Source organism: Dipodomys merriami, unplaced genomic scaffold (genome assembly GCF_024711535.1).
Source record: "Dipodomys merriami isolate MVZ:Mamm:240054 unplaced genomic scaffold, mDipMer1.0.p SCAF_2016, whole genome shotgun sequence".
Taxonomy (NCBI): Eukaryota; Metazoa; Chordata; class Mammalia; order Rodentia; family Heteromyidae; genus Dipodomys; species Dipodomys merriami.
In genome coordinates this window covers 58,230-80,355 of record NW_027203401.1, presented here as the reverse complement: position 1 = coordinate 80,355, position 22,126 = coordinate 58,230, and the positions used below count along the sequence as shown (strand labels likewise).

At 37.4% G+C, this 22,126-nt stretch overlaps 1 protein-coding gene across 1 annotated transcript in view; it reads right to left on the bottom strand.

The window, feature by feature from the left end:
• Positions 1-2,992: 2,992 nt before the first annotated feature.
• Positions 2,993-22,126, bottom strand: part of LOC138833192 (anaphase-promoting complex subunit 4-like) — a gene marked incomplete at its 3' end in the record, with an annotated part of 33,824 nt that continues 14,690 nt past the window's right edge. The window contains exons 2-11 of the mRNA XM_070031559.1: positions 20,755-20,829; positions 20,614-20,634; positions 20,471-20,515; positions 17,128-17,211; positions 15,269-15,355; positions 14,446-14,510; positions 8,923-8,978; positions 7,113-7,159; positions 5,011-5,067; positions 2,993-3,086 (exon numbers count right to left, since the gene is read on the bottom strand). Coding sequence (XP_069887660.1) covers positions 2,993-3,086; positions 5,011-5,067; positions 7,113-7,159; positions 8,923-8,978; positions 14,446-14,510; positions 15,269-15,355; positions 17,128-17,166 — 445 coding nt within the window. The remainder of the gene's footprint in view (positions 3,087-5,010; positions 5,068-7,112; positions 7,160-8,922; positions 8,979-14,445; positions 14,511-15,268; positions 15,356-17,127; positions 17,212-20,470; positions 20,516-20,613; positions 20,635-20,754; positions 20,830-22,126) is intronic.

The window sequence follows — 22,126 nt, the reverse complement described above, 5'->3', positions numbered from 1 at the left end:
GATTGCTGGATCATAGGGGAGATCTATGTGAAGTCTTTTGAGGAACCTCCATACTGCTTTCCAAAGTGGTTGAACAAGTTTACATTTCCACCAACAATGAAGTAAGGTTCCTTTCTGTCCCCATCCCCTCCAGCATCTGTTGTTGTTAGAGTTCTTGATTTTTGCTGTTCTAACTGGAGTGAGGTGATATCTCAATGTTGTTTTGATTTGCATTTCTTTTATGGCTAGGGATGTTGAACATTTCTTCATGTGTCTATTGGCCATCCTTCTTTCTTCTTCAGAGAAGCTTCTCTTTAAGTCTTTCGCCCACTTATTTATTGGGCAGTTGTTTCTTTGAGGAATTTGTTGTTGGGTGGTTTAATTTTTTGAGTTCCAAGTATATTTTAGATATGAGACCCTTGTCCGTTGTATGGCTAGTAAAGATCTTCTCCCAATCCGTGGGCTTTCTATTGATCTTGCTAGCTATGTCATTTGCCCTGCAGAAGCTCTGCAACCTTATGCAATCCCATTTGTCCAACCTTTCTTTGATTTGTTGTGCTTCCGGGTCTCTATTCAGAAAATTTCGGCCTGAGCCAAGGAGACCTAGGGTTTCTCCTATTCCATCCTGTAATGTTTTCAGAGTGTCTGCTTTGAGTTCAAGGTCTTTGATCCATTTGGAGTTGATTCTGGTGCAGGGTGATATATAAGGATCTAGCTTTAGTTTTCTGCATGTAGTTAACCAATTTTGCCAGCACCATTTACTGAAGAGGCTGTCTTTCTTCCATTCTATTGTTTTAGCTCCCTTATTGAAGATTAGATGGCTATAGGTCTGTAGGTTCATTTCTGGGTTTTCAATTCTATTCCATTGGTCCTGAGGTCTGTTCTTATGCCAATACCAAGCTGTTTTGATTACTATAGTCCATACTTTTTCATGGTGGAATTCTCATTATACTTTCGACATACCTTGTTAAAATAAATGACCAGAATCTCCCTTCAATCCAGTCCACTTAATACAACTACATTCGCTTGGTCCTTCTCATGCTTAGTCCTACACCAAAGCCCAACAGTAAAATGCTATTGGCTATTAGAAAAATGGAAGGCATTGGAAACCATAAGCTATGTACTGAAACCTGTTCTTTCTTCTCAACTCTGCCACAATGTGATAGCAGCAGCAGTCCAGGATACTCTGCCACTGCTAGCTTTGTTTCTTTTTTGCTGTTGTATTCAGTATGCTTTTTATTTTAAAATGGCTTTTTTATACAGTATTACAATATCCATAAGAACTCATCTTATTCTCCAACTTAAAAGGAAAAAAAACAAAGAGGCCTACTGGGCCTCTGGAACTGCCTGGGATGAAAAGAGCTGTGAATCAAGCTGTGACTCAGGCCCACCAGCTCAAATGGCTCTGAGACTGTCTCTCCCACACTCAGCACTTCCCTTACCAGCTGTGTTAGGTAAAAAAAAATAATCATTTCAGCACTTTAAGGTTCAAGAGGTGACATACTAGGTAATTACAGAAAAACATGTTGCCTTTGTCGCCAGTTCCCAAAACTCAGCTCCTGAAACCCAGATATCCTGAGTAGTAAATGTGATGGCCAATTTTAATTTTTTTGGGGGGGGTCCGGTTGTGGGGCCTGAACTCTGGGCCTGAGCGCTGTCCCTCAGCTCTTCAGCTCAAGGCTAGAGCTCTACCACTTGAGTCACAGCTCCACTTCCGGCTTTTTTCATTTTGCTTATGTGGTACTGAGGAATCGAACCCAGGGCCTCAGGCATGCAAGGCAAGCGCTCTACCACTGAGCCATCTTCCCAGCCCATGATGGCCAATTTTAATGTGGCCACTCTGGCAGGTTCCTGCAAAGCCTCAGGGTTGGGTGGCGTGGAAAGTCTATGCCTTAACCAGAAGCTTATAAGTTTCAGCTCCATCTGCCAGACTGCAGGAAAGGAATCGGGGCTTGGGGTTGAATTCTACCCCAGTGACTAAATCATTATAATGAAGCCTCCATCAAAAACCCAAGACAAACTGGGAGAGAGCAAGGGAAAGGGTGACATTGTCAAAAAAAGAAATGTAATCTTTACCTGCCTTACGTAACCATAACTTTTCTTTTCTTTTTCTTTTTCTTTTTTTCTGGTCCTGGGGCCTGAACTCTGTGCCTAGGAGCTGTCCCTCAGCTCTTCAGCTCAAGGCTAGCACCCTACCACTTGAGCCACAGAGCCACTTCCAGCTTTTTCTGCTTATGTGGTCCTGAGGAATGAAACCCAGGACTTGATGCATGCAAGGCAAGCCCTCTACCACTGAGCCAACTTCCCAGCCCACCATAACCCTTCTTTACTAACCTTCTTAATAATTAAAAAAAAAGACACTGGGGAGGTTTGGATGGCTCCCTGGTTGATGAACATGTTGAGTGCTGGGAGGATCTAAAAGCTGTGGCCTCTTCCTCCATATCAAACCCTGAATGATGTTTTCCACTGGGCTATGCCCAAGTTAAATTTTTATTACAAACAGTCTGGAAAGGAAAGCTGAATGTGTTCCTGAGCATTGTACACCAGTCTGGAAGCTATGCCAACTTAAGGGAGAAAGTTGGGACATATGTCCCATAGTCAAGTCCCACAGAGGTGTGGGTAAGGGAACCTAGCTCTTGGGACTGATGTGATGTGAGGAGTCTAGCAGACTGAGCCTTCCTCCCTCTGGAGGCTAATGATCATTGTGGGTGCTCAGTGTCATAATTGCAATGAATTGCATTGCAGGACCTTCAGCTGGTATCATAACTGGCTGGTGTCAGGAGGGAAAAAATAATTTTAGTGTCAGCATAGTTAATGTACCACAGCACAGTTAATTTCAGGGTGTTTTCTATCTATCATGGTGACATCATACTCTACTTGTTAAAATGCTGTTCTCTAATCAAATAAAATGGACATGCCAAGTAAGCCTGAAGAAATTAGACAAATTTTGAGGTTACTCTTTAATCTCAAATATGTATAAACATGGCCAACATCTGCTTGGTTCATAAAGTACCTTTAAGATGGCTGCTGTTTTGGAGGAAGTCATACCACTGGTTTCCTTCCGTGTTAGGGGGTGACACAAGGCCATCATCTTCATCTTTCAAATACTAAAAATAGTTTAAATTTTTTTCAGTTAAGCAATGATTCAGGCTCTAATATGTATTTAACATTATTCTAGTTACTAAGTTATCTTGTTGTACTGCCAGGTTCTCTGAAGGTACATTATTTTTCTAAGTGAGGTGACAAATTCTAGACAACATGAAAATGACTTAAATGGTCAGAGTATAGTAAATGTAGAAACCAGAGTTTACATTTTGTGGTTCATTTTCAAGATATATTTTAACCTTACCTATCAGGGCTATATTTTAGTTTTACAAGTACCAACTGACAGTATGCTCCACAAGGGCAGTTCTCACAGTGTAGCCCCATCCCTGAGAGTGCTCAGCATGCTTCCATTGACTACAAGGTTAATGCCAGCTTTAGTGCCAAGGTGTCACTTGCCCTTTCACGGTGTCAACATTTGCACTGAAGGTGTGGAAGAAAGAACAGCCAGTACCTGCACCCCTCACCTAGTAGACCAAATTCTTGTGTTCTTTGTCACATATTCAGTTTCATTTATCCTGATAGAACTATTAAATTGTTAATTCTCAAGTCTTGATGGCAGATCTTTTAACGTTTTTTGAGTCAGAGTTAGGAGGCACACGGGTGATTTTACAACACATCAAAGCATGCAAAGTTGTCTTGAAGAAAAACTGAAACTGTCTTGTTTCAGTTGTAAAGGCAGACATTTTATAAAAAATGACATTCCAAGGGGGAGGATGGGAAGGGATGGGAAGGGGAAACTAAGGAGGAGGCTACAATGCTTGATAAGAAACGTACTCATTATCTTGCCCATGTAATTGTAACCCCTCTGTACAGTATTTTCACAATAATAAATAAATAAATATTTTAAAAATGACATTCCATTTTTACTTAGAAACAAAAGACTAGGGGACAAACTGGTTCTTCATACTTAGATGTTTGTGAGGTATTTTTTAATTTTAAAATTTTTATTTATTTTATTAAATAGATGTACAAGGAGTTGCCATGGTTCAGCTTATGGACAAATATGTCTTGGTCAATGTTACCCCTTTGAACATGCATACTCATCCATCCCTCTACCCCCTCAAACTCTTACTTTTGGCAGGTATTTTTTTGAAAATAAAGTGACTTTGAACAAAACAACCTAAAATATTTATTGCAAATAACATTTCAGCTAAACTTGGTTCTAAAGGCCTGTAATTCCAGCACTTAGAAGAGGATGAGGCAGGAATATCACAAGTTTAAGGCCTATAGAGCAAGACCCTGTCTCAAAAAAAAAAAGCAACTTTTAAGCAAAACTCAAAATGTTGGCACCTGCATCTGTTACTGAGTGCCTGACAGCTTCACAGTAACTAAAGACTGATTAGAGTAGACTGAAGTCACATATTTATAATGTATAATGGAAGGCGTCAGTACTTAAAAAGATCTGTAAAAGCCACAGAACCAATATTTCTAAAAAGACCAAGTTATGATGCTATGAAAACAAGCATGAGTAAAAGTGCCTTTCAAAGTGCAAGGAAGATGGAGAGATTTTTAATGAAACTGAGTATGAAGTGTCTACTAAACACAATTTTAGATTCCACATTAAAAACTTCCAAGAGACCAACACTTGGAAGGATTTTGTATAATATTAAAGAATATCCTCAGTTAAAGGACAAAACTAGTTCAGTACTTTCTCCTTTCCAAGGACACACACCTGCTTGAAGTTAGATTTTCCTTATATACATTAAGCAAATTAGCATATTAAAACAGAATAAACACATAGGTAGACATTAAAATTAGCTGTCTTCTATTAAGCTGTACATCAAAGACAGCTGAGAAAATAAACAACAATGCCAGTTATACTGGCATTGTATTATTTTCCATAAAATTTAGATAATATGAATTAACAGTACAAAGTCTTAAAATTCGTTCTTAAAAATCAAACCAAGTTCAATAGAAAGCCCATACCTGACCAACTTTTTCAACATTAAAGTATTTTCTTTTTCGATTAGAAAAGTCTGGAGCCTAGAAAGAACAAACATAGTTTATTTCTAAAAGCTCAAAATATTAAGAAAATAATCTTAAAATTAACAAACTCAATATGTATTTTATAAAACAGCTATCCATTGCATTTAGTTTTTTGCAGATTGTAAGATACATACAGACAGAAGTCTACTTATAGACTTTATGTTTAGTCTTTTTAAAATTAGTCTTTTTATAAAAGTAATTGCTCATTACTTTTTAACCATGAACCATCTTTGCTGTGATTATTTTCAAAGTGACTTAATTGTAAAAATAGCTATTTCTTTCCTCATTGAAATGTTCAGTAAGAAATTCAGTAACAAATGTGATATCTTTCTGAGTTATCTATTAACAAAAAGGGGCAAAAAGAAAACAAATCACGGTAAAAAGAAAGCTTCCCAATAATTTGCCTGAATCCACAGTTTGGGCCTGGGTGCAGGTGAGTGGGCTGTGGAGAGCAAGGAGGAGGCTGGCTGTTCTCTAAGCTCGCTTTCAGGGAATGCTTCTTTCCACATCCTCACAGAAAGAAACTGCTCATTTCCAGGCTTCAACTTAGGTACAACATTTAAGTACTTATATTTCAAGGAAAATAAAAATGCATTTAAGACTTAAGGCATAAGATATAGAACCAACCCAAATGCCCCTTAGTAGATGGAGTGGATCAAGAAAATGTGGTATATATACACAATGGAATTCTATGCCTCCATCAGAAAGAATGACATTTCCCCATTTGTTAGGAAATGGAAAGGTTTGGAAAAAATTATATTAAGTGAAGGAAGCCAGGCCCAAAGAAACATAGGTCCCATGGTTTCCCTTGTTTTCAATACTTAGTATATGTCTGAGTCAAGCCAAAAAGGTCAGATAAGTTGATGTTAGGGAAATGAACCCTAAGATATGTATTCAAATGTTTTTTTTTTCTTTCATGCGATTGTTCCTATCACATTTATAAGATTATTTCTTTGTTCATTTGTATGTCCCCCCCCCCCACGGAATAACCCCTGCTATCACTGTATTTGATGTTGTTATAATTTGTGGAGGGGAAGGGAAAAAAACAAATCATTTAAGTAGGGATACAGGTGGACCCATTGCTACAATGAGATGTACAAGGGCTGGGAAAGTGGCTCAGTGGTAGAGCGCTTGCCTTGCATGCATGAGGCCCTGGGTTCGATTCCTCAGCACCACATAAGCAAAAAAAAAAGCTGGAAGTGGCGCTGTGGCTCAAGTGGTAGAGCGCTAGCCGTGAGCTGAAGAGCTGAGTGACAGCGCCCAGGCCCAGAGTTCAGGCCCCACGACTGGACTAAAAAAAATGAGATGTACAAGTCATATGTCGAAAACGAACTTTACAACTTTGGTGGGGGGGGGAGGAGGGTTAAGTGGGGGAGCGGGGATGGGAAGGGGAAACAAAGGAGGAGGCTACAATGCTTGATAAGAAGTGTACTCATTATCTTGCCCATGTAATTGTAACCCCCTCTGTACAATATTTTCACAATAATAAAAAGACTTAAGGCAGTTAAAGAGTATAAGGATGCTATGTTGTAAGAATTATACAACCTCATTCAAACATGAAAATTGTAAATTCAAATATCCGTAACAGTATTCCGCGAGATGAAAATATTATGCAACCACTCAAATTTATTTAGATAACAAGACCAACGTCCTGTTATCTAACTCTGTAAGAGTACCAAAACCATGAGCAAGGCTGAGCTCAATCAGGACAATAGGTAAGGAAATTACACAGGTGTCCCCTGTTATCTGAGAGATTGGTTCTAAGACCCCCACAGATAACACAATCCTCAGGTGCTCAAGATCTTTATATAAGAAAACACATCCTCCTGTACACTTTAAATCCCATTTAGAGTGCTTGTAACACCTAATACGATGTAAATAACTATTGTTGTATTGTGTAAGGAATAGTAAAGAGAAAAACAAGTACATATGTTTGGAACAGATGCATTATTTTCAGAATATTTTTCATTGGTGGTTGGTTGAATCTACTGAGATGGAACCTGCTGACACACAGGGCTGGCCATAAGTACTTCTGTGCATACCTTATTCAGCTCAGGAAGCACATGGTCTTCGGTCATTCTCAACATGGCTGGAAATACAAAGTTAAAAATTATCTTGAAATGTAATTTTTATTACAGATATACCTCAAAGACCAAATGAGGTTTACTGAACTAAATTTTCCATTTGAACAGTTTCTTTTTACTACAAAAAACTTTCTCTTTGAACAATTTAGTATGAACTAAAATCTGACTTAATCAGGATCTAAAATATATTCAGGATTGTTGGTCCTCACCCCAAACAAAACCTTATTGATTATGCTGCTGGGGACAGAGCAGTAAAAATGCCTTCATGGAAATTACATTTTACAAAAAAAAAGACAACAAAGTTATAACCTTGTGTCAGTGACAAAGCCAGGGTGACAACAGTGTCACATTCTGGAGATAAGAACTGAGCCGTTACTCACTGCTCTTCTACTGCTGATGCTTAGTTAGAGCACGCAATAATTATAAGTAAAACTAAACCACTAATCCCATCAGAGAAAGGATTTCTAAAGTCCTACTTTTAATATTGCAATTTATTCTAATTAAAACTCAGATCTGCAACAAGCTAGCCTGAAAAAACTCCAGTTCCCTATTCCAACTATCAATCATATAGTTGAAAAAAAGGAAACAAACAAAAATATCCAACCAAGAATTCAAGTAACTTAAGATCACATTCAGGTTTTAAACAAAAGTAACTATAGTAGAGTGATAAGCATAAAGTCTGCTTTTGTAATATTAGAACTGAACATTTGGACACTTTGCAGTATTAGCATATCAAAAGGAATTTATCTTGTATTTCACTCTAAATTTTAACAAATATGAGACATAAAACTAAATGTTGCATATGTTGGAGAGAAATGTTTGTTTCATTATTTAAAGAATATACTTCACAAAAATAGCAGTATAAATGGGCCTAAAAAAATGCAAGTACCTCAGAGTGGTGATCAAACCATCTCATGTGAAGTCAACAGGTATTTGTTAATTAAACTGCCTACCCAATGGCAAAGACGTAGTGGCATTACAAAGAAAGTCCTAAAGAAGTCTGTGTACCACTTAGCAAGGGCACCACTGCCCATGAAAATGTAATAGCAAGATCCCAGTTCTGTGCTGTCAGTGATCATCTGTGAGTCCTAGGAACTTCAAAGAGGCTAGCCTGACTACATAACTAAATGTGTAATTTTAGATGATTTCCATCAATTCAACAGCCACAGGCTAGTTAGTGGTTACCACCATGGACCACACAGCTCTAGAGACTGAAGAACAGAGTGTAAAATGTAACACAAGCTACTGAAGGGCTTTTTGAAAATCTTATACCCGTGCCCAATATATAGCAAGGGCTCAAACATTAAATTTTAACCTAAGGAAATGCAGTTGTCCCTCGCTGTATTGTAGCTTCATTGCATCCCAGGGTTAAAAAACAAAACGAAACAAACCAGAAATAGTGATCCCTCACCTATCAGGTAGTTACTTTCCAGAGCAATAAATGAACCACAATAGAGCATGGGATTTTCACTTATCACGGGGTTGTCTGGAACTTAACTCCCAAGATAGGTAAGGGATCACTGTACTAGTGAGTGTAAGGGGCACAGGTGTTACAAATTAGCTTTAATACTTCTATGGGGGAATCATGGAGTAGGTGAAATAGGACTGCCATAGATGGACAACAGTTGAAGCTGGGTGAAAGAAGGAAACAAGGAGGCTCATTATACTATTTTATAAGTATTTGAAATTTTAACAGACTAATTCAAATCTAAGATGTATTTCCACAGTTTTCAAAAGTGTTAAAACAACAATGTTAAAGTTAACTTACCCACAGAAAGCCACTGGAAAAATGCCTTGAAATTCTTTATACTAATGTCTATAACTCTGAAAAGATAAACAAATCAGAAAAAAAAAGTCATGTGCAGTTCATGTAGTACTGTTCAACTGTCACAGAGTAAAATAAACCTTACTGTTCTTCTTTGTCTTGTCAGGATTTAAGCCCTTAGAAGAGCAGATTTTACAAGCCAAACATTATTACATTCCTAAAATTAAGGCAATCAAAAACAAAACACATCTCGATTCTTTCAAAAATTAAGCAAATAAATGATACTATCTGGTTGTAACTGTGTTTCCAAAAAACTGAATCTTTCCCAGCATTCTGTGACATATGAATTCTTTTCCTAACTCTGCAAGTAAGTGAGGAAAAAATTTTCCCACATTTTTTGTTAAAAAATTACTAATCAGTAAAAAAAAAAAAAAAAAACTGACTCCAAGAGGAAGTTACTACTATAAACTTATGTTATGTCACAATGTCTGATACCACTGGACATCATTTTATGAAACTAATCTTTTAGTCCAACAAATAAATGAGGTCTCAAAAATTGAACTCTCTTGGATTTGACACAAATGAAAAAACGTTAAGTATTATAAATCAAACTCATTTTCATTTTGGTGAACTTTCTGAATACAGAGATGAGTTCAATTTTTATAAACTCTTTAAGTTTACTTCTATGTGATAATTACAGTAAGCAAATAATACCTGTACTGATTTTCCTTGAGGTCCTAAGACCTGAACCGGGAGCCTGTGCATACTAGACAACAGTGTGCCAGTGAGCTACATTCCCAGCAGTACAAGTATTTTTTTTTATGTTTCATAATATCACTGAGAGGTGGATCAGTATCAATCACCCTACTAGGAAATCAAAGATTGCAGCACTCCTATGTTATCAAGTAAGGTAACTAACATTCTCTTGCAGCACCAGTGAAAAACAAAGTTTTCTGTGTTCTACCTAACTAATACCTTCACCCCTACCTAACACAACCAGACCACACTAAAGCCCTCCCCCACTGCTCTGTTCCTCCATCTGTAACCCTTCGTAGTGACATTTTTTCTACTTAAGAGGATCAAGAAGTTAAATACTTTCTATTCATCGTGAGAGGTAATCCTAGAAAACTTAGTATATCATATTTGCTCTCAGCAAATGTAAATTCCAAAAATATTCCAAAACACAGGAAAAGCAATGTCATTTCTCCTCTCACTTTGTCTTCTGAGCAAGTGCTGGGGTTTTCACTTTCTAGAGCCCAATCATAATGACAGTGAACAGGAGGAAGCATATGTATTATAAACTTAGAAAAATAAAGAGTAAAGAACAACTTAAAACTAGTTTCAGAAGTACTGAATACTGGTGAGTGACAAAGTTCTCCAGGAGAAGCCAAGTGCAGAAAGCTCAAAGAGCCAACAGCCAGGAATGACAAGAGAGTCTGAGAAGCTTGGTGCTGTGGCGGTTCACGCCTCATCCTAGACACTCAGGTGGCTGAGATCTGAGGCCTGCAGTTCAAAGACAGCCCACACAGGAAAATCCAGGAGATTCATAAACTCCAACTAATCACCAAAAGCCAGAAATGGAGCAAATGGTAGAATGCTAGCCTTGAGAAAAAAAGCTCAGGGACAGCACTCAGGAATTGAGTTTAAGTTCTGAGACTGGCACCAAAAAAAAAAAAGAAAGAAAGAAAAGAAAAGAAAAACAGCTCAACAGAAAGAGAAAGTAAAATGTATTCCTAAACTGTATCTTACTGTACTGGACATACTAGCCAAATATAAATAGATTAAAAACTGAATCAAAGTTAAATTTCATAGACTTGAAACTCTTTGTATGATTAAATAAACTTACAATCCTTTTGCCTTAGCATACCAAGCACTGGGATTACAGGTATGTGTGTAAGGTTCTTATTAATTTCAAATGTAAATATTCACAATCAATAGCATCTAAAAGGAAATAAAAAATATAAAGAAATAGTCCTTGTTAAATAAGTAAACTATACCTAATATATTCTGTTGAGAAATTAAATCACTACCTTCAATTCCCATAGCATCCAGTCCAAGGGGTTTGTATTTTTGCTTCCATGAAGCCATTCCTTTCAGTTCACTCAAATAATACAATAAAGACTCTGAGCCACTAGCACAACAGGAGACATAGTATCATTACTTAGTCACAGGAGACATAGTATCATTACTTAGTCAGGGTGGTAGGCAGTGGTAGACAGTTCCAATTTTTCAGAAATAAAAATTTAAGGTAACTATTTAATTTTCTTGCCATTAAAAAAATTGTATCTCTAGTTCTATAAACATAAGCACAATCATCTGGCTATCATCTACTGAAATGAATATACATGACAATACGATTAAATTTTATATGAACAAATTGTGTTTCACAGTCCTGGCACTATCTGAGGGGAGGCGCAATGCTAGGGATGAAGCTAGGGCCTTGCATAAGCTAGCAAGTGCTCAACCACTAAGCTACCCCTTAGCCCCAATCTTGGCACTTTAAAGAGAGCCAGTAGGCAATCTTGTTCACCCATATCTATCCGATACTAAACAAATAGTTTTTGAGATCCAACTTTGTGTCAGACATTGTGCTAGATGCTAGGGACAGAAAGCTGACAAGAATCAGGTCCTTGTGACCACAGAAATTACAGCATAACAGGGGAGACAGGTCTCAACCACACAATCATACAGTGTAATCTTCCCAATGGCCATAAATACCTTGAGGGGAATGCATAGGACAAGGGTATAAGTGTAATATGAGTTAATATGGGGACTGGTGAAAAAATATGGGGACTGATCAAAAAGAAGGGAACAGGAGCATCTGTGAGAGGTATTCTATTGGATTTACTGAGGAATACACATTCTACAGGGATGAGGATATAGCTCACTAGTAGAATCCTTGCCCAGCATATACAAGACCCTGGTTTTGACCCAGAGCATTGCAAGAAAAGGAAAAAGAAGAGTAAAAAGACCAGACATTTGTGGAACAAAGTATAGAAAGACCAGTGCAGAAGGCATTACATAACGGGCTGTATACAAATTTAAACTGAACATTCAGCATCCGCTTGTAAAACTGTCACTCAAGCAGCTACGGATAGGAACAACACGAGACCTGGAACACTAAAAGGAATTGTGGCTCTGCCATGTACTATCTTTGGGCCATCCATATAACTAATTCAGTTTCATCCTGGTAAAATGAGACTCAGAACAAAATTCTAGGGTGTTGAATGAAAAATACACAATATGTTTTACAAGATAAAATATACAACATACTCAATTTTCTCTGTGGAACAAAAAAAGGAATATATGCCCTATTTCAAAATATACCTTATAGTATAGTGGGGGGATCCAGATGGGAGACTTGCTTGGTGAAAAGATAGTGAAAAATTATTTCATGAAGCAGAAATAATCTTTACCCTTGAGTGTGCCAAGATTCCCCTTCAAATGCCAATGCAAAAATTTCAGCTAGGCACTATTCACAATCAATAGCCAAGATATAGAAACAACCCAGATGCAGAGAAATGGATGGAACTAAAATGAATCAGTGTGAGTGAGGTAAGACAAGAGCAGAAAGACAAATAGCACATGTTCTTCCTGATATGAGGATGTTAAAATCCAAAACGCAAGGAAATACGACAAAGTAAACAGGACTCAAGAAACAAAGGACATCTACTTAATCTGCCATATAATTTCTAAATGACTCCATGTTCTTGACCTCATATGGGGTATATATGTGCACACATCTAAGGGAAGCTAGGAGGAGGGCATGGAATCAGAGGGAAACAGGTGAAAAAATACAACAGAGGAACCCATCAGCTACACTGGGCATTGATGAAAATGAACTAAAGAACTCAAGGGAGGGAGGGATGAGAGGGAAAGAGGGAACAGCTAACACTAAGCAAAAGGAAAGAAATATATTTATCACCCAAAGCAGAAGAAATATTGTCAAAGCTCATAGAATTCACAAACTTTATAGACCAAGATAATGACAATTTGCCTTGCAAAGGTTAAAATGTGTTTGTGATTTTAACAAAATATCACTATCCTACAGTACTATGAAATTTGTGACATTTATATAATCACTTAATCTCACTAAAAATTATTATTAAAAAATTTTCAGGGTAGTGGCACTGTAGCTCAAGTGGTAGAAAACTCTCCTTGAGCTGAAGAGCTGAGGGACAGTGCCCAGGCCCAAAGTTCAAGCCCCATGACTGACAAAAAAAAAAAAATTCAGCTAGGAAAGATTCCAGAAGAAAATGCCAGACAATAAAGGTAAATTTTCAGAAAGACCAAAGCAATGTCCATCATCTTTATACCTCTGCAAATGACTTATAACCAACTTCTGAATACTGGAATATGATGACTTTAACAGCACCTTTACAGTTAGCTGGTTCACCAAAAGGGGCTGAAGTTCAGCACTACAATGTAAAAGGATGTTTTAGTCATTTCTCCATCTAAAATCTGTACACATTGCTTAAAATCATAGATTTCAAAGAAAAAAACAAGATTTTGGAACAAAGTAAAACTACTCCCAACAAAAATAAAACTTTCTTAAAAAAATACAACTTTCTTTTGTATACAAAAAGAAACAAAAAAATAACCCTAACACACTTAAGTACACATGAGGATACACTGCATATTAAAAAGGACTTGGCTTAGTAAGGCAAAGGGCAATGCTCACTAAGCCATATTGTACCAATGTAAGCATTTAGGAAAAGGATGGCAGAGGTTTCCACAAAGCACCATGAAAATCACATCTGAAACACTGGAGGGAATAAATGAAAACCATAAAAAATAATTCCAGAAGTAAATACAGATTAACCTTTTCATGCGCTTAAGATGGGGAAAGTTCTAAGATACCAAAAAGAAAAAGTTTAGTTTGGCAACATAAAAACTAAAATTTCTGTACAAAATGATCACATTAACCCAAAAGGGTGTATCAAAAAACCTGGAGATCTATACTCCTAATACTCTTTTTATACCAGAATTTTCTATTTCATTTGGACAAATGAATTATTCATTTTTATTTACTTTTAAAATCAATTGATTTAAAAAGGGGAGAGAGAGGTGAAACAGGGCATCAGTGGCTCATGCCTATAATCCTAGCTACTCAGGAGGTTGATATCTAAGGATTGTGATTCAAAGACAGCCCAGACAGGGCTGGGCTCAGTGGTAGAGTGCTTGCCTTGCATGCATGAGGCCCTGGGTTGGATTCCTCAGCATTACATAAGCAGAAAAGGCCTGAAGTGTCGCTGTGGCTCAAGTGGTAGAGTGCTAGCCTTGAGCTGAAGAGCTCAGGGACAGAGCCTAGGCCCAGAGTTCAGGCTCCAGTACAGAAAAAAAAAGACAGCCCAAACAGAGAAGTCTCTGTGAGAGTCTTATTTCCAGTTAACCACTCAAAAAACTGGAAGCAGGGATGTGGCTCAAAGTGGTAGAGCGAAAAGATCTTAAGGACAGCACATAGGCCCTGAGTTCAAGCCCTACAACCAATCGGGGGAGAAGGGAGGAAAAGGAAGAGTTTATTACCTTGCCTTCCCCCACAACAGCAAGTGCATAAATTCATCCTGTACTGATGTGGTTATGTTCTTTTCCTAGATAAAATAAAAAGAAATATGTGGTACATGTTTTGCAGCTTATAAAGTACATCTACTCACTGTTCTTTCCTCTGTCTTCTCTCAAGCCCTTATATACAGGAAATATCTGAGGTTCAGTGACTGGAGACAACCAGTCAGCTGTTTCAATAGCTTCCTCATTCCCAAAGCACACCCACTGCATTAAGTTGTTCCAATGGTGGAAGAGTCAGCTATGGATCTGATATGGTTTGTCCCCCAACGGTTCATGTATTATGATGCTGCTGAGGTAGTGGAATCTTTAAGAGGTAAGGCATACTGGGAGGTGGTTAGGTCACTGAGGGTGCTGCTATGTGAAGAAAATGTAGTTCTCATAGGAACCTGGTTAGATCCTGCAGAGTGAGTTATTCTAAAAGAGCAAGACCACCCTTCTCCACTTTCTGGTTCCTGCGTCACAAAGTGATCCCTCTGCCAAGATGCCATCTCCCAGAGGAAGAAAATAACAGAGCCACACAATCTGGGACTTCTAGTCTACAAAACTGGAAGATACATAAACCTCTTTTCTGTATACATTACCCAAGTTCAGGTACTTTGTTATAGTAACAAAACCTAATATAGACTCCTTTTTGCAAATATTTTCTGTGAAAATAGTCATTAGGCCAAGCTGTCTGAAGAAATTATGGTCTTAATATTTCATAAATTAAACTGACCTTTCTCATATAGCATATAAAGCAAATAGACTTTTAAACTCTTTCCACAGGAAATATCAGTTACATTACCTGCACAAACTTAGTGAGACGAGAATCCATCTGCATCAGTATTTCTTCCCATACTTCACACATACATGTCAGTGACAAATTTATATACTATTAGCAAAAAGAAAAAAATATTTTAAACCCACATTCTACCTAATATGTGCTATTTAAGGTCACAAAAAATCCAGAACTTACTTTCAACCACCCTAATTAACTTAGTTAAGCCAAAGGAAAAGAGAAGACCATAGCTAACCTTTGGTAACTTCTTTTTTTTTTTTTTTCCAATTGTGGGGCTTGAACTTGTGGTCTGGGGACTGTCCCTGAGCTCTTTTGCTCAAGGCTAGCTCCTTACCACCTTGAACCACAGTGCTACCTCCTATTTTCTGGTGGTTAAATGGAGCTAAAAGTCTCATAGACTTTACTGCCTGGGCTGGCCTTGAACCATGATCCTAAGATCTGAGCCTCTTAAGTAGCTAGGATTACAGGTGTAAGCCACCAGGGTCTAACTGTTTGGTAACAACTATTTTTACCAAAGAATCAATGATTCTTAGAACTTTAGAAAGGAACTTTTTTTATACTTAAATTTTATTGTAAAGGTAATATACAGAGGGGTTACAGTTACATAAGAAAGGTAATGAGTACATTTCTTTTTTGCACAGTGTTACCCCTTCCTTCATTTCAAAAGAACATTTCTATACCTAGTAAAACAAACATCTTTTACATTTTATTATTTAAGCTGTGTTTTATTACACTGTCAAAATGTTAATTTGTTCAACTATTAAACTGTCAGAGGACCCTTAAAAGATTTCGACACCTAGTTACATTTGCCATCAAGTAAATTAATGGCTGTGGTAGAACAATAATGAAAAAAATGGCCTGAATTCTTTACAGTTCTTCTATCCTGACTTATTCTCCTCACCTTGCACCTGGCTGCCCTATAACTTGCTCTAACTGAACATAGCAGAAAAAACACTGCTGAGGCCAGGGCTTTCAAGTTGTTTATACATCTTGACTTGCACTTTTTTTTGAGGGGACGGAGAGGGAGACAGGATCTTGTTATATAGCCCAAGCTTGCTATATAACTCAAGTTGATATTATAATACTCTTGCCTGAGCCTCCCAATTGCTGGATTATAGAAGTGTCCCACCAACCACAGTTCAACTTACACTCTTATTTATTTAATTTTTTGCTAGTCCTGAGCTTGAACTTGGCCTGGGCAACTGTCCCTGAGCTTCTTTTGTTCAAGACTATCACTCTGCCACTTAAGCCACTGCTCCAGTTCTAGCCTTTTTTGTGTACATGGTACTGAGGAATCGAACCCAGGGTTTCATGCATGTGAGGCAAGCATTCTACCACTGAGACACATTCCCATCCCTCAATGTGTACTCTTGAAACCTTTGCTGCCACTACCCTAGAAACAGCACAGGACTAGCTGGCTAGAAGATGAGGGATGCAGGGCAGAGGCAAAGCCACTTCAGCCAGGAACACATATCAGCTTGCATGATCAAGCTGGGTGATATGAGCCATACCAGGTACAGATCACCACAACTTTCTGGCTGAGTTTAGTCCAAACTGCTAACCTACAAAATTATCTACTAATTTGGGGTATCTTTGTTATGATCAAAACCTAAAATCATAAAAAGACTATTTTATTTGCAATAAAGTATAAGTAACATTAACAGGAACATTTAAAAGATTGACTATTTTTTCCCTTTCATTTGGAGGTGATAGGATTGGATGAGTAGATTAATTAAATTACTTTTTCTGGCTTTAATAAATATTGTAAGATTAGCAGAATAGACATCCAACTGACGTCAGTTTTAAAAAATAAAATTACAAATGTTACAGTAGATACTACTAGAAAGCAAGTGATGAATAAATACCTGCAACAGAGCTGAAATGTGAATAAACTTCCTGGCCATCTGAGTTACTTCATGTAAGAAGGAGTAGAGCAGATTGGTTTCAAGCTGAAAAACAAGAATAAATTGAGTCATAATCAGATGTATTTACTTTTTTAAAGATAAATTGTTCCTGTAAAACACACACACACACACACACATACACACACATGTGCATGCGCACACGTGTGCATCCTCTAACTTAAAGAGGAGCAAAGATGTAACTAAGTATCAGGAAGACCAAATCATAATTCTGTCCCCTTTGAAACATAACCAAGTTGGAGGCATCAGAACCAAGGGAAGGCATCAAAAGGCATTAAAATACTACTGGTAAAAACAAAGAAAATATCCCTTACCAGTTGTATCGCACAGAAGTTGTCATTAAAAAAAAATCTATTACTAGCTGGGAATGTTGCTTAGTTGTAGAGTGCTTGCTTAGCATGCATGAAGCCCTAGATTTGATTCCTCAGTACCACATAAACAGAAAAAGCCAAAAATGGCACTGTAGCTCAAGTAGTAGAATGTCAGCCTTGAGCAAAAGAAGCTCAGGGACAGTGCCCAAGCCCTGAGTTCAAGCCCCAGGACAAAAAAAAAAAAAAAAAAAAAAAAAAAAACAAAAAAAAAAACTTTTACAAATTTCACAGAAAAAAAAGAGCTGCTCTATTATAGCACAAATACAGCCTGGTGATCACAGTTGCTCAGCCTTAAGACACAAATGTGTACTACCATTGTTGTGAATTCTATGTCTAGGGTGCTCTGGAACACTGAACAGCATGCTATTGAAGACACTAAGCAGTCCTCACATCTTCTATCCTTTTGTTCTACTTTGTTTGAAAATTCACACATACTTAGGATAAACATATAGGATTTTCAGAGGAAACACTGGGGAAGTTTTCTTGGCAAAGCAAAGGTACAATCTAAATAACAGGAGCCCAAACAGTTTCCTAATCTTATTATGTATGCTACACACAATAAAAGAGCCCTCACCAATACTTAAATGTTTTACACAAAAAGCATGTTTAGAGCCTAATGGTGCACACCTGTAATCCCAACACTTGGGAGGCTAAAGCAGGAGAACCTGAAGTTCTAGGCCAGTCTGGATTACAAAGCAAGCCTTCCTCTCATTAGAAGGAGAAAAAAGGCACAGAACCTGAATGCAGACTGCCTAGTATCACTTTCCAATTATGAGCTTTTGTATGTGTCCAGTACTTTCTTCAGGTATAATAACAGTGCCTATCCATATGTTGTTGTGTTTAAGGCACTAAGGGTTTGGCATATAATAAATGATGAATATCAGCCCTTATTATTACTAATAACTGAGTCCCAAGAAAATGCTCAAAACCAAGTAATTCTGTTATAGGAACCAATTTGTAGATCATCAAAACATTGTTTTTATGTGGAAAATAATAGTACTACAACAGCATTCAATATGTACAATTTAGAAACTCCACGGAGATGTTTTATTTTGCTGCCCATTAGAATACAGTGAGATATAGATACAAACCCACAGAGGTGGGGACCCAGCTCAGTGGTGGACAGCATGCTCGTACGTCCTGTCAACTCTCAGCACCAACCACCCTAAAAAACAACTGAAAAACTAAAACATATTCTTAATCTCTACAATTACATAGCTGAAAGTATGAAACCTTTGAAGCATCACCAGTGGAAACCTCTGCGACCACTGATAATGATTTCAAATCACTTGATAGACACAATGCAAGACAAGTGCCAGCAATCTGCAAAATAATCACACACCCTCATACATGTGGTATCACTGCTAGGGTGCACTTTGTAATACTGGAAGCAACAATTTATACACAACTTTAGAAAGCTGTGACACACACTTCTGGTTTCAGCTATACTCATGTAGCAGGTAAAGGTAGGTAAAGCAGGTAAAGGGCTCCTCCTAGTCACAAAGACCTATAAACATTAAAACTTCTGATCCCAATCCCATCAACAGTTGCACATCAAAGGTTGATGAACAAATTCCCTGAAGGCTATGATATTTTCTACACCTTGGGGAATTGTGAGAGCGAGATGAAAAAGGCTCTGGAGAAGACTGATTTAGCAGTAGTAGGAGACTCAGTACTCAACAAAGAGTGGCTTCCGATAGCTTTCATTAGGCTCCAGTTAAATCACAGTCAAGTGGATCAGATCAATCTTTTCATTAAAGGAAAAAGCATGAGTAATTCCACCAAAAGTTTCTCATCTCTATAGTAATATCATTATTTTAGCTTAAAAAATCCTCTAATTATTTAAAAACAAATTGAAACTGAAAAAATAAAAATAAAACTTACTATGTTATTCTTATTCCATAAGTAAACTAGCCACTATATTTTAAGAGAAATAATACAGGAAACCTAAAAGAAAAACTCACTCCTGTGACTCGAGCAATTTTGAACATCCCATAAGCATAAAGCTCAATAAATCCAGAGCTTCCTCCAAGGACAAGAATATTTAATCTAATAAAAAAATGTAACAAGCAGAGAACCAGTGAACAACACAGATGATTGTGGGTGTTTTTTATATTTGTGGATTTTATTTCTACACTATCTTTAAAAAATAATTAGCATGAACTTATAGTACAAAAGTGTTACACTGTGATATTTACAACATGAATATAATACACTTTGATCAAATTTACTCCTAATCTATATTACTCTTTCTTAACTATCCTTCCTCCCTATCTATTCCTTCCTAAGTTTCTGTAGGGCTTCATGCTGGTATTGTCATACATATATATTCACCTTCCCTCACCATCTCTTTTTCCTTTCTCCCTCCTGCTGGTTCCTCTTCTCTCTTTTAGATGACTGTGGTTTTTTTAGCCAAAATATCAATTGTTACTGCTTTAATCTAATCTGAGTGCTAAAATTCCTCTGTGGGGAAAACTGATACACTAAGCAAACACAGCAACTCTCAATATTCAATCACAGCAGGCCATTTCTTTTGTTTCCAAAGAACAATATATATTTCTTATAGCTAACATTAAGCATTTATAGTAACATAACATACTAATAATTGTATTCACATACAGCCAATAACAAAACAGTTTTATTATGGATATGACACAATGAAGAACTTGGATAATTAAAATTGAAATTTTAAAAATTCTAGTACTATCCCCTTTTACTTATTAAAAACAAGTATACTGCATTACTGCTAACACACGAAACAAAGAACGAGCACACAGTAAAAACAGCAAGACGGTGACATCTATTATTTGAAGACACAGCGTGTCTACAATGAGATAACATAACAAAAGATTTGCTCCTGAAAATTTGGAAATGTTCCTCCAATATGAAAAGTGACTTATTTAAATTAGATTTACCTGACATCTCCCAAGCGTTTAATAATTTCATCAGAATTCTCCTCACTACAATATAAAAATAAATTGAGTCATCTTTCAACCATGTTCTTTCAACTAAAAAAAAACATTATTTTATTTGAAAACAACAAAAAAGTATATTTTACCTAAATATTTTTGAGGTGCTGCTATAATGAGAGAAAGGAGAGACAAAGGTAAAATGATACTCATGAGAGAAGTATGTACCAATATTTAAAGCAGATTAACCTGCAAGATTAAGTCCAAAGAAATACAACTCTGATACTTACTTTTTTGGTAATGTGGGCAGCTTGGGTAAGAGAATGTTTGACTCATCTTCAGCATTATAGAACGATATTAGAACACTAAAAGGAAGGGAAACAGGCATTACACAAACAGTAATAAGTTACTTCTCTTTCTATTAAAAATATATTTTTTAAAGACTCATTCCATAACTTTAAGAAGTAAAGATATACAAGACACCCTGGCTCATGGCTCATGCCTATAATCCTAGCTACTCAGGAGGCTGAAACATGAGTGTCACCGTTCAAAGCAAGCCGGGGCAGGAAACTCAGTGAGACTCTTATCTCCAATAAACCACCAGAAAATGAGAAGTGGTGCTGTGGCTCAAGTGGTAGAGGGCTATCCTTGAGCTAAAGAGCTCAGGAACAGAGCCCAGGCCCAGAGTTGAAGCCCCACAACCAACAACAACAAAAAGTAAAGATATGGCACAGATAGTTTACCTGTCTAATAATCACAAATAAGAAATGATAAAAGCAGAAATTTCTTTTGTTTGTAAAAACAAATGGACCTACTGTTATTCAACAGTTTTCTTGGGCTGGGAAGGTGGCTCAGTGGTAGAGCGCTTGCCTTGCATACATGAGGCCCTGTGTTCGCTTCCTCAGCACCACATAAGCAGAAAAAAAAAGGTCAGAAGTGGCGCAGTGGCTGGAGTGGTAGAGCACTTGCCTTGAGCTGAAGAGCTGAGGGACAGTGCCCAGGCCCAGAGTTCAGGCCCCACAACCAGACCCAAAGCAAAAACAAAAACAGCTTTCTTAGCATAAAATACCTTCGGCCAGGTGCCTGTAATCCTAGCTGCTCAAGAGGCTGAGATCTGAGGACCATGGTTCAAAGCCAGCCTCGGCAGGAAAGTCTGTGGGACTCTTATCTCCCATTAACCACAAGAAAACAGGAAGTGGAGCTGTGCCTCAAAGTAATAGAGCACTAGCCTTCAGCATGAAAGCTTAGGAACAGCACTTAGGCCCTGAGTTCAAGCTCTTATGCCAGATAAAAACAAAAACAAAAACACACACACAAAATCCACCTTTCATATATACTCAGTATTGGGATACTGAAAATATATGATTTTTTAACTCAAATCTAAGAAATTTTGCTACTAAAAGTAACTTTACAGAACAGTGCAATTAATATATCATTTAATTACTGGTTCTATGGCTTACATACATTTGCCATCTGACAAAACAGCAGGTACAAGAGACTATATCATAAACTTTGCAACAGTCTCAGTAGCTGGGATAACAGCATGTGGGTTTATAGGCATGTACTACTGCACTTGGCTTATAAATAGGTTTATTTCCCCTTGTCATTTTCAGATAAGACTGGAAACAGATAAGCTAGCAAATGAAAGAATGGGAATTTAGA